General features: G+C 59.5%; 1 protein-coding gene across 2 annotated transcripts; it reads right to left on the reverse strand.

The window, feature by feature from the left end:
- Positions 1-7,067: 7,067 nt before the first annotated feature.
- On the reverse strand, positions 7,068-18,384 carry NKX2-2 (NK2 homeobox 2). 2 transcript variants are annotated; one of them, XM_061436392.1, is made up of 3 exons: positions 18,288-18,384; positions 9,424-10,107; positions 7,068-8,540 (listed from the first exon to the last, which is right to left on the reverse strand). In XM_061436392.1, the coding sequence occupies exons 2-3, from the start codon at positions 9,680-9,682 to the stop codon at positions 7,978-7,980; spliced, it is 822 nt and encodes a 273-aa protein (XP_061292376.1). In that variant the 5' UTR covers positions 9,683-10,107; positions 18,288-18,384; the 3' UTR covers positions 7,068-7,977. The 2 variants fall into 2 exon arrangements, with proteins under 2 accessions (XP_061292376.1, XP_061292377.1); XM_061436393.1 differs by lacking the exon at positions 18,288-18,384 and adding an exon at positions 17,535-17,657.
- Positions 18,385-19,843: the final 1,459 nt, after the last annotated feature.

The following is a 19,843-nucleotide window of genomic DNA, read 5'->3' on the forward strand; positions in this document are numbered from 1 at the left end:
GTTAAGACCAGCACCAGAACCAACAGAACATAACTTATTTTCCGTTTCCCACACATCAGGTAAAAGATGGATAATCATTTAAAGATACAAATATGAAAGTGAAAGTTGCTCAGTCCTGCCTGACTCTTTGCAACCCCATGGACTATACAGTCCATGGAATTCTCCAGGCCAGAATACTGGAGTGGGTAGCTCTTCCCTTCTCCAGGAGATCTTCCCAGCCCACTGATGGAACCCAGGTCTCCCACATTGCAACGGATTCTTTACCAGCTGAGCCACAAGAGAAGCCCAAGAACATGGGACTGGGTAGCCTATCCCTTCTCCAGGGGATTTTCCTGACCCAGGAATCAAACTGGGGTCTCCTACATTGCAGGTGGATTCTTTACCAACTGAGCTATCAGGGAAACCCTAAGATGAGATCCTTTGGCAATTGAAAATCAATTGCCCTTTGTACAGGGCAATTGTCATCAGTCTGGGGGCGGGCAGTGTGCAGAGGGGAACTGTGTCACCAGACCTGGGGAGATGGCAGGCCACAGGACTGGAGCTGAGAACAGACTCAGAGGGAGGACCCCCAGCCTGTTCTCCCTCAGTTCTTGGGGCGCACTTGCTGGCCCAGCATGGCCCCAGGGAGGGAGCTGCAGTGCTGGCTTCTCTGAGGGAGTCAAGGGGCTGGGGCCTGAGTGCTGGCTGTGGGCTGGAAACCCCAAACTCTGCTCTGTGGAGGAGCTTGCCTCCCAGCCATCTTCTGCAGAACAGGAGGGAGCCTCCAGGCACCCCCACCCCGCCGCCCTCTCCTGAAGTAGCAGAGCACCTGCTAAACCTCCTTCCACCCTCTGGACCACTTCTTTGCCAGGACACTGCCTGGTTCCTGGGGGTAGGTACTTCTTGGAGACCTAGTTTCCTCATCTGCAGGAGCACAGGTTAGGGGTGATGATCAGGTAAGATGTAGGAAGAACAGCATAAGATGCATAAGATGAAGTAGGCAGCAGCGGATACTCAGTAAACGGTGGTTGCCACGACCTCCTGGTATGGGGCTGAGGTCAGAGAACCCGGTTTCCCACTATTCACCCTACAAGGTGAAACAGCAGCAAAGGAAGGGGTGGTGGTTTCTTTCACCTAAGCCTTTCAGAAACATCCCAGCAGGAAGGAACACTTTGGGATTGATGGAAATGTTCTGCATCCTGATTGTGGAGTCGCGGTGACACTGGGATGGCGTCAGCAGCCCGGGGAAGGGAAAAAGTGCTTGGGCTGGGTGGATATACCTTTAAACTCTTCTATCACAGCTCCAGGCGCCGAGTTCAAGGGCAGAGAGTTTTAACTTTTCTGGAATCAAGGGCAGAAAGTGTCAAAGTTTCTGGAATTAAGCCTGAGCAATCTTTCTTGCCTTCTCCCAAATAAGTGGACACACCCACCCGCACGCCCCAACCCTGGCGTAAAGGACGCCTCACCCACCCAGCTCCTGTCCGCGGGTGTCCAAGCTCCACTGCCCTGACAGTCTGGACGGCGCCCGCCGCCGGCCTTTTCTTATCCAATCGCGCCACCCCGCGGACACCGTGGGCACTGCCGCCTCCCCGACTTGCCACCCACCTCGCGGCGGGTGTGGAAGGCGGGGGGTATCAGAAAGTAAAGGCACGCACGTGTGGGAGACTCGCGCTCCTCGGACAGGAGGCAGTTTCACGTCGGGCATTCCCGGGACAATCAACCAAACGCGCTGCAGCTGCGGGCCCTGGGCTCGGCGGGCGGACGTGGCCGCATTGTACCCGTCCAGCCCCCAGCCCGCTGTCCCCCGCACCCAGCTTCTCAGGAGACACCCAGGGGCCGGCGCCCTTCCTACCATCGGCGAATCCGGAGCTCCAACCCGGGCCTCAGCGCCGGGGGCGGGTCTGAACAGGGGTGGGGGGCGCCGTCCTGCCTCCCTCGCTCGGACCCCAGCGTCCGGCGTCGGCGCGGCGTCTCCCTCTGGTGGCCGGACGGCGCGGCTGCATCGCCCACCTTGCGTTCCCCGGAGCGGCCAGCGGCTCGGAGGGCTCACCGCCCACCGTGCGCCCCCCGGAGCGACCCGCCGCACCTGCACCGGATTGGGATCCAGGACCAGCGGCAGTGGCTGCAGCCCCCGACTCGGTGGTGAGCGACAGGTGAGGGTCTCTCCTTCCTAGGACACTACCCCCCACCCAAGCCCAGCCCTCCAGCCCTCCAGCCCTCCATCCAAATCGGAATTCCCTTCCAGCATCGCTCTTTTATTCCCTGAACCACTTGGCGCCACCATTCGCCCGCCCTTACAGGGACTGACACGTGCGAGAGGTCGTCTCGGGGTGGTGGACCCCACTCCCTGAGGCCCGTCGCGGAGCCCTCCCCGTGGCCAGCGCGCGCCTGGACCACAGGACGGCTTTGCTGTTTATGCCCAAATGTAATGCAGACTGTGGAGAGGACTGGCACGTCCTTGTAGGGAGAAGGATGGAGGGAAAATTACAATTGAGTAAACGAGTGGTCCGCAAACGTAGGTAGCCCCATCGACGAGCGGCACCTGCCGAGCTCGCCGCCGATTTACACACTCTAATCCGGGTTCGGAGCCGCCGACTCCTCACTGGGCCTGGTTGCGCCTTGGTGGAAAGGCGGTCGGGGACCTGGAGGAGGGGCGCGGCTGCCTCCCGGCGCTCTCCCGGGGCGTGGGGCGAGGCTGGGCACGCCGAGGGGCTGGAGCGCCTCCTGGCGGCTGCGCGCGGCCCGCGCGGGGGTCTCCTGCCCCCTACCCCGGCCCGTGCGTCTCCGGGTTCCCTGCGCGGCTGGTGGCCGGCGGGCCTGCATTTCTTGACTTGCTCGGGTGGCGGCGCCGAGGCCTATTCGTCTTTTTATTAATAGTGATGCCCCGGGAGGAAGGGGGAAAAAAAATTGAGTCCTTAAAAACCATACAGGATGGATGGGAGAGGAAAGTGTGTGTGTGCGTGTGTGTGTGAGAGAGAGAAAATTGGGGCGTTGGTGAAAGCAATAAAACTCAGATCGCTTCCTTGGAGAGATAGCGGTGGCTATAATGCGCTGGGGGATCAGGGGTTTATTTGCAGATCCTGGATAAAAGATGATATATCGACACAGTTTAGAGTGTCATTGCGCTCGGCCTCTCAGGAAGCCACAAGTACATATTTCCTGAAATACCGGCCAACACAATATCTAATCCACACGGCACTTAAGCACGGGAGAGGAACCTCGGCATCTCCAAAGTTCTGGGCCCCGGAGACCCCACCCGGGCTGGATCTGGTGCGCCCGGACACCCCCTCCCCTAGTCTTTGTCTTCAGGCCAAGTATCACTTAGTGTAGGGCCTTAATAAATACGTCTGAGAACTGTCCTTATGCTCGGTAAATATTGGATTAGCTTTTCAATGACCAAGCTCTTGAAAAGGCTGGAGAAATCCACACCAGGTCTCGACTAAGCCCAATAGTCAATAGGTAAGGAAAAGACTGTTTCCTTGGCTGGGGTGGGGAGTGTGACGATGGGGGGTTCCTACTCTTATCAACTTAGAGGATTCTACTAAACATGACAGCAGTTGTGGGAAATAGAAAAACAAAGGGGGTGGTCGCCTGAAATTTGGATGAGCTGTTATTTCCGCCTGGAAACCTTGATGGATTCTATTTCTATTTCCATACAGCGCACAGCCTAAGCAAGAATTCGTTTTGTCTAACACGTTTTTTGTTTGGGGACTCCTTACGAGAATTTCTGACTTGGCTCTAGGGACAAGGTATGACCCCAAAGCTCTCTGACCGCCCACTAACTTTGGAGTGCTTAGGTGAGTCAATCCCATTCTGCTTCCGTTTTCCAAAGGCAATGATGCAGGAGACATTGAGAATTAAAGAGGAAGTCCCTTTCTCCTCCAGCACGGAGGTGCTGGTCGTTAAAGAAGTTTCTAAACTGGTTTCCAGTGGTAGCACCGAGATGCCAGGAGGGTCCGGTGCATAATTTGAATGACAGGGGGTTGGTCACTGAGGGGTCCCGCAGGGTGAAAGCCGGCTCAGACCGGCTGCAGCGGATATCCAAGGGTAAAGAGTCCCTTGGCGTCCCTGACCCTCTACGGCAGAGCGAGGAGGGCTGGCTCCGTGCGCCCAGGCGTCAGGACGCGTCCAATTCAGGAACAAGAGACCTGGCTCTTCATCTACCCTAGAGCCGCGAAGCTGGTGGCCTCGGCGCTTCTCCCGACGCTGGGCACCTCGGTGTCCTCCTGCGCCTGGCACGGTCCACTGGCCTCTACTCCAGGCTCCTAGACAGGAGAGGCCTAGCCGCTAGCTGAGCTCCCCGGAGCCCGCAAAGCGCGCGCAAGGAGCCCCGACCCTGAACGCGGACGTACACAGACTCGAGCCCCAGCTTAGAGCCAGTATTTGCTAGAGGGACCGAGGCAGAGACAGAGAAAGAGATCTCCAGCTCTCAGAGTGTCACGGGGCCTAGGCGGGGCAAGCGCCCTCTGAGGCCATCAAAGACAGGGGTGGCTGTTTCCCCCTCCTCCAGCCTCCTCCCCAATAGATATAGCACGAATTTTTAATGCGTCTTCCTTTCACAGACAACAATACAGGGTTTGAAAGCCGGACACAATTTGGGTTTTGTGCGGGTCCCTCCTCGCGCTCCCTTGGCCCAGCTGGCCATATGGAATCCAGCATGGAGCCCGCGGATGACAAAGGGACCCAGTGACGGGCCCAACAAAACCCCAAGGAGACTTCTGCCTGACTCTGGGATTCACTGCCCGCGATAAGCGCGCTGAATGGTGCGGGGTGGAGGGACGGAGGGTGGGCCCCTTCTCCCTCTTCCCCTCTCTGTCCCCTGCGATCCTTTCTCTGTCCCTTTTTAATATGCACGCCTCTAACATCCCCGGCTCCCAGCTCTCCCATTGTGCCGTTTTGTGCGGCCCCGCTGTAGATTGGGCGAAGATAGACTGCTGAAGCGAACCCGGCGCCGGGTGCGCTCCCAGGGCGCTGGGGTTAGGGCCACACAGGCTCTGCGGGCGCTTTTATTGACTCCGTGGGGACCCGAGGACAGAGAGAGGCGGGCGTCGGGCCCACCTCCCGGGCTCCGAGCCGCTGGAGCGCACACCCAGACAGCAGGCCCGGGGCCTGGCCACCGCCCCAAATGTGCCCTCAAAGCGCACACGTGGAAGCCTGCGAGAACTTGGCCCTTCCACGCTGCCTCCTTCCTCGCTGGAGGCCTGGCGGGGGCGGGGGGCAGGCGCCTACGATCATTTTTGGCTTCCAGAAGTTTGGGTCCTGAAACAGTCAAAAGCAGCCAAGTCCTGGGGCTGTGCCTCAGGTCTCCTGACAACCCTACTCCAACAGGCTGAGAACTCTCACTTTCCCGGCGGGCGGATGGGGTTATAGGGAGGTTACTAGAGGAATGTTGAGTGGTTGGTTGGTAGCTGGGCAAGCTGGGCATTGGCACACACGATTTGGGAATTCTCCTAGTTTTTTCAAAGAGCAAAATATAAAACTTCAAACGTTTCCACGCTAGTGTGGGGAACAAAGGTAGACTTTCCAGCATTTAGGAAAACCTGAAAGAACCCAGTCGAACCTGGAGAGGAGAAAGGACATTTAGGAGGATATTCTAAAGACTCCAGCGCCCTCAATTATCCAGGGGTGGCTGCGCAACGCGGGAAGAGCGTGTAATCACGTCCCGGGCGGGTAGCGTTGAGTGCTATTGACGCGCCGATTTGGTCACACGGATAATCATGTTTGCTTTAGATATTGAATTAAATCTGATCATCAACTAGAGGCAGCGAGTAAGTCAGCTGGGACCGGCTCCTTTTGCTCTGCCTCCTCGCCCCCCGCCTCCAGCCACGGACGTGGAGCTCGAGAAAAAAAAAAAACTGTTTCCGAATGGGGCCGACTTCCAATATCCCGAGGCGTCTCCCAGCTCTGGCTGGGCTCTGAGCTTCGGAGCCTCGAGTGTTTTCGGAAATCAGCGAGATAACAGGAGATAGGAGGCCCTATCCCCGAGTCCTCGGGGCCCTCTGCGATGCTCCCCGGGTATGCGCCGGCGTCCTTCAGGGAGCTCTCCCGGCGACAAGGGTGGGATGGAATCTGACCTCTAACGAGGGAAGGACTGAGGCGCCCTCCCCCGGGCGAACTTGGGCTGTGTGCTCACCTCCCGCTCCCCTCACCGCAGCCCAGGAGGCCGGGGCGCACCACCCCACCCCAGACCCCTACTTTCTAGAGAGCAATTTGCTCAGCTTCACGCCAGAGAGCTGGTCTTGGGGGGTACCGCGCACAGCCGAATGCTAGTAAGGGATGAGGCCCGGCATCCAGTCCCGGGAGACAGCTGGAGACGCGGAAAGAGGGGATGCAAGGAAGGCTCCGGTTAGCAGGGATCGCCTCCGGCTCCCGCTGCCTGGCACTCCCCGGGCGAGAAGCCTGGCGAGAAGCCTGGCGAGGCCACCGCACACTCCTGTCGCCCGCGCCCCGGTCCCTGCGTCCCTCCTTGTAGCCTAAGCCTGAAGCGCCCCGAAACCCATCCCGGGCCTCCGCGCCCAGGTCTGGGAGCCTCCTCTTAGGTCACCTCCCGACCCCGGGCAAGGGGGTTGTGGATTGGAGAGAAGACGACCGGTCTCAACCTCAGCGCTCCCTCCCCTTCTTCGCACGAGCTAAATCAAATGCAACAAAGTGAAAGTCACGAGTGTAGTGGCATCAACAGCTCCCCAGCTGAAGGAGCCACTCATAGACTTGGGCAACCGAGGGAAGGTTTGCTCTTCTGGCCTTCGAGTTTTCCAAAGTCATTCTTCCTCCCGCGCCAGGACGCAGACGCCCGGAGGCAGACAGGGGGCGAGGCCGAGAGAAGCCGGGCGACCCCGGGCGGCCGCTCGGCCGCTCACAGGCCCGAGGCCCGGCGCTCCCGCCTAAGGTCTGGTGTCCCAGGGCCGAGGCGCGGTGCCTGACCCGCCCGCCCGGGCGAGGCCTGTTCCCGGGGCCTCTGCCGCGCCCCGGGTGCCCCGGCCTCCAAAGGATGCTGGGGGGCGCGGGGCCCGCGGCCTGGCCCGGCTCCTTGCCCGAGGCCTCAGGCCCGGCGCGGAGCGACAAAGTAAGACAGAACCGGAGGGCCGGGCTTGTATTTTTTTAAACACAGGATTTTTATTAAAATTCTTATTTAAAAAAATTGAAAGCTTTCAGCGCCCGGCGCTCTTGGGGAACCGCACAGAACCGCTGAACTCCAATTTCCGGGGCTCAGGCCCCGGAGGACGGGGCAGGAGGCCTTCTCGCTCGCCTACATTATGTTTTTCTTTTGTCACATTTGAGAAATGTTTGCACTGAACAAAATTTAAAAATATATAAAGAAAAGAACTCAGGAGTAACCAAACAGAAGCAAACCAAAACAAACCACAAAGAAAGGAGTTGGGCCCGGAGGAGTACGGGCCCTTCCTGAAGGTCATTTTGGCAACAATCACCACTGATATTTACAACGAAAAGCGAAATCTGCCACCAGTTGTCAGAACGTTTACATGGCCATAAATATTTAGCATTTTCTTATAAAAAAAAAAAAGAGAGAAAAAAATCCTCTATATTTTTAAAGTGTTTTCCACTTGCTTTAGAAGAAGACGCTGACAATATCGCTACTCACACAAACGTATTTTACAAAATTCACAAAAGCAGGGCGCGGGGGTGGGGGGTCTTTTTCTCCTTCTCGAGTGAGGAAGTTAACGTTGGGACCATTAGGTCCCCGGGGAGAAGCAGAGAAGCGAAGCTGCGCAAACATTCTGTAAACACGGCTTAGGGTTCAGCCATCTCCAATGGTTCAAACGGAGAGAGGGGTGAGGCGGAGCTGGGTGGGTGGAACTGCCTCTCCAAGGAGGTGCAGGCCAACTCTTGGAGCCTCTCCGACGAAGCCGAGAGTCAACTCGACTCCATAATAATAATTATAATAATATAATCACCACCGTACGGGCCGAGAGTCCTCCGCGCCTCTGCCGCCGGGGTGGGGCCTGGGCCAGGGGCCTCGAGTCTGGGAGGGGCAGGCGCTCACCAAGTCCACGGCTGGGCCTGGACCAGGGGGTGTGCTGTCGGGTACTGGGGGGCGCCGGCCGAGCTGTACTGGGCGTTGTACTGCATGTGTTGCAGAGACTGCGCGCTGTAGGCCGAAAAGGGGATGCCCGCCTGGAAGGTGGCTGCTGCCAGGTCCTGGGCTTTGAGCGCGTGGCACGGCTTGCCGTCCCTGACCAAAACGGGCACGGCCACCCGGCGCGGTGAGGGCAAGGGCGTCACCTCCATACCTTTCTCGGCCCGGGCGCGCTTCATCTTGTAGCGGTGGTTCTGGAACCAGATCTTCACCTGCGTGGGCGTCAGGCGGATAAGGCTGGCCAGGTGCTCGCGCTCGGGCGCCGACAGGTACCGCTGCTGCCGGAAGCGCCGCTCCAGCTCGTAGGTCTGCGCTTTGGAGAAGAGCACCCGCCGCTTCCGCTTCTTGCCGGCGTCCCCCCCGCCGCCGGGGGTCTCCTTGTCATTGTCCGGTGACTCGTCGGCCGATGGCTCCGGGGACTTGGAACTCGAGTCTTGGGGCGCCGCGCCGGCCGCCAGCCCGTGCACTGGAAGAGAGGGAAGTCTGTCAGACGCCTGTAGTCCCCGTGCGCCCTGGATCCTCCGCGCGCCCTCTGCCCCGTGCGCTCTGCAGGCCGGCCCGGCTGCCTTCGCCCAGACCCTCGCCCTGCTCCACACCGGATGGAACTGTCGGCGTCTCCCCGCTCCCCTGGGGGAAAGAGAAGAGGCAGGAGTAGGGGCTCGGGGCTCTGGTTTCTAGGGGTTCCCCCAGGATGGGTGCGTATTTTGGGGGGGGGCGGGGAGGAGTGGCGCGCAGAGGAGATCACCGCGGGTTATGGGCTCCGGCCCCCTTAAGCAGTTTCCTCTCCGGAGAGACGTGGGCAGATTTTTAAAAGAAAAAACCCACAATCCCGGCATTGATCGGGTCGGCCATTTAAGGCAGGTTTTTGGGGGCTTTCGTTTCTGCTTTCCGACTTTCTGGACACCCTCCGCACTGCACAAAGCAGCCTCTATGAAACGTGGAGGGGGGGTAGGGTGAGCTATTTATACCCGGGCCACCCTCTCCCCGTACCCCGAGGCAGGCTGGCCCGCTCCAGGCTGGTCACTCCCGGCAGTCGGAATGGGGGAGGGGGCCACGGCCCGAGCCGTCCGTCCCGGTTGACGTCTGTAACCGGCCCTTGGGAGGTACTCCCCTCCCCCGCCCCTTCCTCCTAATTTCTCTTTGGAAAGAACGTGAGACCAAGTGTCCCCCCCCTCACTCCCATCCCAGGGGCATCTGGCGAGGCGGGAAGAGAACAGGGCATCCCAAACAAGCGTTAGGCATCTTTCCGGGGCGCAGGGTGAGGGATCCGGCTCACGGGGCCCCTTCCCCTTCCTGCGTCCGGTCCGGGCTGCGGTCACCAGCCGCGGCAGCCCAGCTGCGCTACTTACGCGAGTACTGAAGGCCCTCGGTGCTGGCCAGCCAGCGCGTGTACGGGTTGTCGCTGCTGTCGTAGAAGGGGTTCTTCAGGGGCAGGCTCTGCACTGTGTCCAGGGCGCCCTGCCCCAGCGGCCCGGCCCTCTTGGCGGGCTCCGGCCCCTCGTTCTCCTCCTCCGGCCCTTCGGCCACCGAGCCCTCCTCATCGTTGGTGTCCGGCAGGTCCAAGATGTCCTTGACCGAAAACCCCGTCTTTGTGTTGGTCAGCGACATGGCCCGGACCCCGCAATTTATGCCGCAAAGTTGTAGCTTCACTTGATCAATTCGTGGCTCTCCCAGTAGGGGCGGGGGAGGGGGTATGGGGAGAGGGGTTGGGGGAGGGGAGGGGGGATGGGCTTTAATTAGAGAGATTATTATGTTTAAGAAAGAGAAAGAAACTCTCGGAGAGGGGAGAGGGGGGAAAAAAACCCCAGGCGTTGTCGGTGTCTTCTCTACAGGCACGCGGAAATGGACGCGGGGTGCCGGGCGGCCTGCGCGCCAGCGCCGCGGGCCGGGCCCGAGTTTGTAACTCCAGGAGGGGTGCCAAGGCGGCGTCAGCTCCGGCGGCCGCTCGGCGCGCGGTGGCGGCTGGTGGCGAGGAAAAAATGGGCCATTGCCCGAGCGATCAGTCCATATAAGGCTGGGCTCCACTCACGAACCTGGGGAGAGGGGGGGAAGAGGGGGAGAAAGAGAGGGAGGGAAAGAGAGACAGAGGGAGGGAGGGGGAGCGAGAGAGGGAGCGAGAGAAGGGTGGAAAAAAAGGAGGGGGGAGACATTAAAACCCAAAGGTTGGACACGTGTGGGCGGGTCTTGGAAGTCAAGTGGATGAAGACTGTATTTGCAGATGTGAAATTGTGGGTTTTGGGGAGCTCCGCGCTCCCAGCCAACAGCCCTCTAGAGCAAGATGAGAGGTGTAACGTGTCAATTAATTGCAAAGACTGGGCAAGCCTTTTTTTTTTTTTTAACCCAGTATTTACATACAAAGGACCACCGCGTCGCTCGCGACTCCACACACTTGAAAGGGCCGTTTTAACAAATTGCATCTTAAAAAAAAAAAAAAAGCGAGGGAGGAGGAAAGAAAACAAAACAGAAAGCCGGAGGAGGAGGGAAAAGAAAAAAAAAAGTCCTCCTTAACATTCAAGGGTTCCTGCCTCCCCGCCCCCGCGCGCCCGCCCCCAGCAAGCCGGAAAATTGGCGATTTGTGGCGCCTTTGGAAAAGGGGGAGGGGGCGCAGGCTGAGTCGCGGAAATCTCTCCTTCCCATCGCTGGCGGTTCCCTAAACAAGATCCGGTTCAAATGGCAAGAGCCCAACTTCTGTAAGCCTCCTAGGTCAATATTTTGGTTGAGGCTTAAGGATGAGTACCAGAAATGACAAGGCAAGTAATTGATTCTAGTTAACGCCGAAAGAGCCCGAAATCCAGGAGAAGGATCGGCTCGAGGCCGACCGGAGCCACCACCCAGCGACACCCGCACAACTCCCCCCCACCCCGGCCCGCCACCCTTTATTTGCTAAAGACATTTATTTCCGTCTCCCCGCCTCCCCTCTCCCCCTCCAGCTCCGTGCAGCCGAGCAGGACAGCACCGTTCTCTTGGCGCTGTGCGGACGCCCGGGGAGGGGCGGGGGAAGGGGGAGTTGGGACGTCTTCCCCGAGCCTCGATCGGCCCCGGCCCCACCACCTCCGGGCCCGCGGGCCGCGCCCTCCGTGTGGAGGGAAGGGCAGACGGCCCCGCGCCCTCCCTGCCCCCTATTATGCCTCCCTCTGCAGCCTCCAGCGGGGGCGGAGAGAGGGGAGGGGTGGCGGGGCGCGGGCGCCGTCTCCAGGGGGGCGAGGACCCCAAAACGGCGGAGGAGGGGGTCGCAGGGCGGGAGGTGCTGCTGATTTCTCTGTGGAGTTTTCTTCTCCGCAGAGAGTCCTTTCGGATGCCTCAGGGGCGTGTTGCGAGGACACGCCGCAGGCTCCCAGCTTGCGTGAGGTTGGAACTGAACTTTCCCGGGAAGGCACCTTCTGTCCGGGGCCGGCGAGGAAAAGTCCTCGCCGCAGCCCCGCCCCTCCTTCCAGTTTTGTATTTTTGGCGGGGGGGGGGGGGGGGCAGGTTTGCTACCTGATGCTCGTCCACCCCAGAGAAGCGTCTGAACTGTGCTTTGCCCGGGGAGCGGGGAACGGAGAAGGCCGCGGCGGGGGTCCAGGTCTGGCCGCCTCCTCGCCGCGAGCGCAGCGCGGGCGCCCGGCCTCCCCGTGCGCAGCTGCGGCCTCCGCGCCCCGGCCGCCCCCGAGTTGCCAGCGCCCGGCGAGGGCGCCTCTCCCTGAGCCGCTCGGCGGCTTTCTGCAGCCCTCGCTGCCTCGCCCCCAGTATGTGACGTGGGTGACAATGTCCCAGGTTAGAGCGAGCCCCTCGTCGGCGCGTCCTGGGTGGTCGGACCCGGGCAAACACAAATACAAACCGATTGCTAAGCTGCGGACAATGAGCGAAATGTAGACAAATGTCCCGCTCCCGTTGGAAGCCTTTGTCCCGGCTCGGTTTTTGCATTTATTTCAGTGGCGAAATAATACATGATTGACGCTCTCTTTCAATGTGTCCTAACTGTTTGGAATAAATCTAAGGTTGTTCCTAGTTGTCATGGCATTCAACCCTTTTCAATGGACTATCTCTTCATTCATTTCTGAATCCGTCCACAATATTAAGGAAACCCCTTCATGTCGACGCTCCCCATTCCTCTTTTTCCTCCTACTTTTCCCTTTCTCCTTTCTTCTCCCCCGCCCCCGTAGGAATTAGAAACTGGTTTGAATCCTGTTCCTCGAACCCATTACTTTTCGTGCTTTTTCCCCCCTTTCTCTCTCCAGTCTGCCTTTCCCAGCCTACCCACGCCTTGCCTCCCCTCCCCCCTCACTCGGGAGCTCCCTGCCCCGTCCAGTCAGAAGAGGGAAGTTGGGTCTGCAGGCGTCGGGGAGGCCCAGAGTTTGGAAACAAGGGCTCCTGGGCCTGCCCCGGCCATTGTTACTCAGCTGCTAAATAAATAACTGGCGAGGGAAAGTTCCTCAACCCAAGCTTTGCAGAAAAAAATCGTCCTGACCCTTCCTTGGCTTCATCTGTCCTAAGGGGAGGGGGGTTGTCTCTTCGGGACCAGGTTAATAAGCATCAGGAAGGTCAGAAATGAGTCTGGTTGGGCCAGGCCAACTGCTGGGTTGGGTGAGAAATGTCCCTTTTGGCAAGAAGTGTGTCCCTTTGGCTTATGTCCTGAACCATCTTTGGGAGGGATGCCCCCAGACACCACCACCCCCCCCCCCACCCTGCCCCGCCCCCCGCACCCAGCCTGCTCAGTCCCTCACTTGGGAACCACCTAGTTCCACTTCGCTCCTAACTTCTCCCTTCCGTCCTTACGGTGGCCTCTCCCAGGATCCCATCAGCGCTGCCACTGTGGATCATGTCCCCTCCCTGGGCCCACCCCACAGGTCTACACAGAGCACAGAGCACCTGGGAGACCACCTTCCTGGAAACTGATCCTGGAGAAGGAGCACTGACGGGCAGCACCCTGAGAAACAAGGCCTCCTCACCTCACCTCGGGACCCTGGGCCCAGTTCACGGAGAGGGCCCCCCGTCCCCGCCAGCCCAGGCCCCTCGGCCTCAATAGGGGGAGTTCTCCCACACCTCGGGTCTCAGGGGCCCCTTTCTGCAGCTTTTGCGGGGGTGGGGGGGCCCAAACTCCAGCCTGCACAGGGCGCGGTCTGGGTCTCTGCTCCCCGCTCCACCCTCACCCCTGGTAGTTTTTCCTGCCCCAGCCGCTGCGCCCAGTGTCTCCCTCCAGGGACCTCGCGAATCCATTTTGCCCAGCGCTCCGTTGCCCGTGCGGTTCCCGCGTCCGCTTCCAAAGCACTGACATTTGCAATTGAAAAGGCCCAGGGAGACCGCTGGGAGGCCTGTAATTGAAGGGGAGAAACTCAGCTAGTTAGAGGAAGATCATAAAATTCAAGTCCCCCAGGAGTGGCCTGCGGATGCTGGGAGGCCGGCTGGGGAGCAGCTGGCGGCCGGGGGACAGGTCTGATGCCCAGGGTCTCTCGGATCTCCTGCAGCCTGAAGAGCGGGGCGCCAGGCACTAAACCACACCTCTGTACAGAAATTAGGTGATTGCATCCGAAGGGTTCCCCAAGGGGTCTCGCTGGGAGCAGCACAGCCCGGACTTTTTGAGCCAGGAGTCTCCTGCCTGGTGGGATACGGACCACCCAGAAGGCCGAACCCCGTGCCCCTGGCCCTTTCAGAGTCCTCACAAATACCCCCATCTTTCCACTTAGTCAGCTCTGAACATCCTAGGTCCTCTGGTCAACCAGCTCTGCTTGGATGTGCTGGTCTCCCCATCCTGGGATTCTTGAGTACCTTCTTTCTGGGTGCCGTCACGCACACCCAGGAGGGGACTGTGTCCTGGGTCCCCTCTTGTTTGGGTTTGGGCTCTGGTTTCTGCCACGCTTTCTGGGGAAGCTCCTGAGCTGTTCAGCCTTGGGCCGTCTGCTGCAAACTTGGGGAGAAACTGAGAGGTGCTGGAAGATTGATGGCAGCTGTCCTGGGCCAGAGGGGGACACGGCTTAGCTCTCTGGTGTGCGACCACCACCTCGGACCCCTGCAGGGTCACCTGAGCAGCCAGAGGCCCCCCACCCTGGGTCATTAGGCTTGGGTGTTGGGGCTCCAACTTCCTTACACATCTTGAGTTCTGCCTCCCCTTGCTCAAAGGGTGTTACAGGCTCCAAGGGGAGGCGGGGGGAGTGAACGGAGAGGATCTTTCTCCCTGGACGCTGGAAGGCATCTTCTTGAGACTTCTCAGGCCGCTCAGCTCCGGTGTCGGAGGGATGGAGGGGCAGGGGCTGCAGAGGGCACGTGGGGAGCTGAACCACCGCTGGAGGCCCGGGCAGGAGGCAAATGTACACAGGCTAAGTGTCCCCACTCCAGGACAAGTGGTCCTCCAAGTCGGCCCAGTGTTTACCTGTTTACTTTCCCAGGTAGCTCAAACACAAGCGCCTTTTCTGAGCTGCCGAGATCGGGGGGCCACCCTGGCGCACCCTGACCCCCAGCGCCCTGTGCCTGCACTGTGCACGGCTGAACGCCCCCTGTTGGGGGAGGGGTGCACTCTGAACAGCCGCAAACCAAGACAGGAAGGTCCTCTGGGAAAGTGAAGTGAGACCTGGTCACACCCACGTGTGGGAGCTTGGCTTGGTGTGCCTGGACGAGGTGGGCGGGGCAGCACCCAGTGCCCTGACTCCGAGTGCTTCCCTCTTGCCTACAGCCTCTTGGCTTGAAGGTCTCTTGGGAGGTGCTCTGCACTCCTCCTACCCTTTTCAGGCTGGTGAGAGCTTGTTGGGTAGGTGCCTCCTCCAGAGGAGTTCAGGGCAGAAAAAGTCCGGGGTGGGGGGTACCTTGAAGTCCTACTCTAAAAAGGGAGGGCGACCTTGAGGACCCCAAAGCCTTGAAGCTCCAGGCTGCACCCCTCGCCCTACCCAGTCCACAAAAGCCTGTCCAGTCATTAAAAATACAAGGTCTTTCCCATTATTTGTAAACACTAATTTGACTTTTCTTTTTTTGGAATGAAAAGACGTTGAAAGAAACTGTCTCTGGTACAGTACGTGGCTGATCTCTCCGGCACCTGGCACATCCCATCTCAGATAACAGCCTTCAAGTGGATTATTGTCTGGTTAGCGCCAAGGTGCTAAGTGTTTGTCTACATTCACTCCAGAAACAAAGCGCGTGGCACCTTCCTTCCCACCTCACAGGATTAGCTGCAGGGACACAAAGGTTTTGTGGGAGGGGTGAGGTTTATTTTAGCTCAGGTTGGAGACTCAGAGCATGGTGTGCACTCAAAATCAGCGGGGACGGGAAATACCTTCCAACCTGGTTCCCAAGCCTGGCGACCAAGATGCCCACCTTTAAGAGGCATTCCTCCAAGGTCACTTGTGGTGGCTTCCACTCCAGGTAGGGGAATGGGGCCGGGGGTGGGGGGTGCTGCAGAGAGCAGGGGTGTCAGCTCTGGCCGCCAGAGGATAGAAGTCCAGGAGTGCGGCCCCAGGGTACCAACCCCAAGCAGGACCTTTCCCAACCAGAAAACTGAAAAGTAGGCTCATCTGCACTGGGTCCTAGCACCAACTGGTGTCACCTTCTGCCCCTGGAGAAGGAAGCAAGGTCCCTGGAAGTCCCTGCAGCCTGCGGGGGTGGGGGTGGTGAAGGTAGGCGTGGGGTGTGTGGGTGGAGGTGGGGGTGTGGGCTAAGGCGTGGGATAGGAGGTTGGGGGGCACTACAGCCCTGTCAGTGAGGCCAGATCAGGACAGGTGCTAATCTCTGGTAGGAGAGACCCACAGTCATTGGACAGAGGGACCAGAAAGCAGGGACTAGTGTGAAGGAAAGGAAATCTGAGTCCACTTTGGGTTCAAGTCAAAGGTGAAGTTTTTTTCTTTCTTTGATCTATATTGTGTTAACTCGTACCACAGGAGGGGAAGAATGAGGGCGCCTTCCAGGGCAGTCCTTTCACGAAGATGTTGGGCAGAGAAATTTTCTAGGCCCAGAGACAGGGCTCAGATTCTATATCTGAACCCCCCTCCCTACCTCTTCCTGGAGCCCCAAGAACTCTATAAAGATCCGGAGAGAGCTGATCTTTGGGACCTAGAGCCTGGAGTCCCTCCTGCAATTAATCGTGGGTGTAGGGTGCAGGTATCGGCTAGAGCTGACCCCTTCCTCCACCCTCTTCTACAAGGTGAAAGACATCACTTTCCCAATTATCTGCCTCAGGAAAAAAAAAAAAAAAAAAGCAGACATTTCCCGAGGACATAAACTGTAATAGAAATTAGGATTTCTCTTTCTATTAATCAGCCTCATTGTGTGGGCGTAAGACCCGGCGGACATATGTTAGGACTTTGATAAATGTGCTTTAATGAGATCTTTGAAAATGCATCCAATAAAATAAAAGGCGAGAAAAGCCGTTTAACTTTCATGGATGTTAAATTGAACAGGAAATGTGGCTCGGGGCGCGCTGCAAAATGGAACGGGCCTTCCTCCAATATTTTCTGTAAAAACGTAGCTCTAAGCCCCCTTTAGGCCAAATGAGCCCATCTCAGCCAATCCATTGTCACCGGTTTATTGGGGAACCAAACGCCACGTCCCCCCGGGCTCACCCCTTTGCTCTATTCGTTCGCGCTTCTCTAATGATTAAATATGTTACAATGAGATTACGCAGCGTCAGTGTTGCCTTCAGGAACGTTCTTCCAGCCAAGCTCGACCTCCCCCCGCCATAAGGGTGATTTCAATGCAGGAGATTTGGGTTTCTCTAGAAAACACGACGCCGAAAGCACGTTCTTATCTGAATTTACTTCTTAACACGTGACAAAATCATTCCCAGAAGACTTCGAAAAGCCAGCGGCCTCTCCAAACGGGTTAGTACTCGGCACTTGGAGCTGGGCTGAAGGCTCGGCGCCTTGTTGCCCTCGCCGGCGCGGGGAGGCCGCGCTTCCAGCCAGCGCAGAGCCTGCGAGCTCGGCCTGGAAAGCGGGGAACCAACTCTCGAGGGCCCTCCGGCACCAGAGAGAAGGGATTCCTGGGGCTCTCTCATTTCACCAGTCTGAGCCCCCGAGGTCCACAGACATCCGCTGGATGCAACGCCCCCTTTCCATCCCCGAACGCCACCGAGATCGAGAAGGTGCGAGAGGCGCGCCAAAGGGCCTCCTCGCAGTGTGTGTGTGTTTGGGGAGGGGTTCGCAGGGGGGCGCAGAGGGGGCGCCCCTAGGAGACCAGGGCCTCAGCAGAGCCCACTGAGGCGCATTTCTGATCCTCTGGCGATCTCTACTGACACAAACGAGAACTGTCTGGCGCCTGGCGCGACCCCTCAAAGTCCTGGCTGGAGCCGCCTCCGCAAAGACCCCCCCTGACCCCTGCTCGGTCCCCCATCCCTAGTCCTTCCTGCTGGTGACTCCCGCCCCTCACTCTCTTCCTCCTCACCCCCCACCCCACCCCGTGGCCCAGTTCCGCCCGAAGAGCACCTCTTTCTCCGAGAGGCACCATCTCCAAATTGCCTGGGGGATATCGCCTCCGCCCTACGCGCACCGGGGAGACTTACCCGCGAAGGTAGGGCAGAGGCGCGCCGTTCCCGGCTGGGGCTGGGGCGGCCCGGGAACCTTCCGAGCCGGCGATGGGGAGGGGCCCGAGGCGCGGGGCGCGCCCGCTCCGCCTCCCACTCCCGGCGCCGCGGCGACAGCCCGGCCGAATCTCCTGGCGAGCCTTTATCTAGTCCCCCCCCCCACCTACCCGGGACCCCCCTCCTCGGCGCCCCTCCCCCGTCGCGCCCTCCCGGGCGGGGCTCCGAGCCCCGCCGCGCCGCTCCTCCCCGCGTTCCCCGGCGCCCGCACCTGCGGGCCTCCGGAGGTCCCGCTCTCCCGCGGGCTGGAAAGTGCGCCGCGGTCGGAACACCTGGCCTCGGCGGCAGGTAAAACTTTTCCCTCCCGGGGGGCGCGGCGGGCGGGGCTCAGTCCCTCCCCAGCGCCCCCCTCGTGACCCGCGGAGCCGGCGAAGGACCCGAGACGCCCGGCACTTGGCCACCTGCTGCTTCCCGACACCCCCTACCCCCGAGCCGAGGCGAGAATCGCGAGAGGGGGCCGCTCAGGCACTTGTGCGTGGGACCCCGAGACCCCCCGGGCCCGCGCGTCAGGGTCCCGGCCCCGAGGCGTTCGGGTCCCCGGCGGCGGCGGAGGCCCGCGCTGGCTGCGCTGGCGCGACAGCTGGGGGCGGGGGTGGGGGCGACCCACGGCTCCTCGAGCAGCAGCGCACCCCGAGATCTCGACCACCCCGGACCACGCGCGAGCGGAAGGCTCACCTGGAGCTGCGCCCGGAGCCCCGGCCAGCAGAGCACGCGGATCCCCGGCCGCTCTTTATCCCAAGCCTCGGGCGGCTGCAGAGCCGCGGGCGCACGGGCACTGGCGCGGCGAGCGCTCCCCCTCCCGGCTCCGGCTCCTGGCCCGGCGGCCCCACCCTCCGGGCTTCGGCCCCGCGGCCGCCGCGCAGCCCCAGCGGAGGGGGCCGCTCCCCAGCGCCGCGCGCTCTGTTTGTTTTCCTTGCCCGACTGACGTGAGTCAAAATATTGGCCATATGTTCAGCGGTAATAAATTGGGTATGAGCGCAAACACACTTGGGCTTCGATGGCTCTTTCAGCTGCCACATGGCCGGCTTGGAAGGAGGGGGGCTGCCACCTTGCTGCGACCCCCATCCCCAAACAGGCGGGTGGTCCCTCTCCGGAGCGGCCCCTAGAAGACGGAGACCTGAGACCCCAGGCCTCGCCTCTCCCTTGCCCCTCCTCCGTCCCCAGCGTGGTCTCTCGGACCCCTCAGCTCCAGGCGAGCCCGGGCTGCTGCCTAACAAGGTCGCCATCTATAAATTGCTCGGTCGCTAAGACGCCATAAAACCGTAGGGCCAGATGTGGCACGTTATTTATGTGTGAAACCGCGTTTACACTAGATAGCCGATCCAAAGCCGATAGCACGGCTCGGCGGGAGGTCACAGACCTCTAGCCCCAGGCTCCTGGCTCCTCCCCCCAGCGCACTCCCCGCTCCAGATTGAGGGGTGTAGGTCTTTCTGGGAGAGGGGTTCAGCCCTGCAGCTCAGGAAGAAAGTGATTGCAATGCATTGGTGCCAAGGTGCCACCTGTCCAGGGTTAGACGCCGCCTCTGGAGTTGATTTCTGTAGCTTTCAGCTCCTATTTTTTTTTTTTTTCAATCTGGCCTGGGAGGCTGTTTTATTTTCCAGACGGTTGATACCTCCGGTGGGACTTTAGTCTGAACAGGAGAGGTAGTGTTTGAAAGCTGAAGATGTTCGGGCCCTGCAGGTCGGTGGGATTTGGGGGTGGGGGTGGGGTCTCCTGACCCCCTAGGCAGGATGTTTTTGAGGAGGCAGAGATGAAAGTGGAACAGTCCACTGACTGAAGGAGCACCTGAGATTAGCCCTGCCTCAGGCCTGACTGTGGACTGCAGTGTCACGTCGGCCGCCTTATTTAAATTAAGTGGCAGGCGAAGCACTCAGACAGAGGCAATTCTGCATTGGACATGAAATCAAAGTGGCCCCGTGTGATTCCGGAAAGGGAGGTCAATATGGTGCAGTAATAGAAAACAATTGTTTCGTTTTTCTCCTCCAGAAGGTGGCCTCTGGACTGCACGTCCCCAAACTGGTCACCTCACACTTTACTCACATGAATTCATTAAGAGTCATCATCTCTCCTGTGCCATTACTTTGCTATTTCTTGAAGGGAACCAAATTCTCTCTGTGGTTAATAAGCACTGCGCTGGGCCCCCTACCTTCCTTTTCATCTTCAAAACACCTGGGGTTCCCTGAATGACATCCTCCATTTGGCCAAGGAAAATCAGAGATGAAAAATGTTGC

The sequence above is a fragment of the Bos javanicus genome, chromosome 13, assembly GCF_032452875.1.
Source record: "Bos javanicus breed banteng chromosome 13, ARS-OSU_banteng_1.0, whole genome shotgun sequence".
Lineage (NCBI taxonomy): Eukaryota > Metazoa > Chordata > Mammalia > Artiodactyla > Bovidae > Bos > Bos javanicus.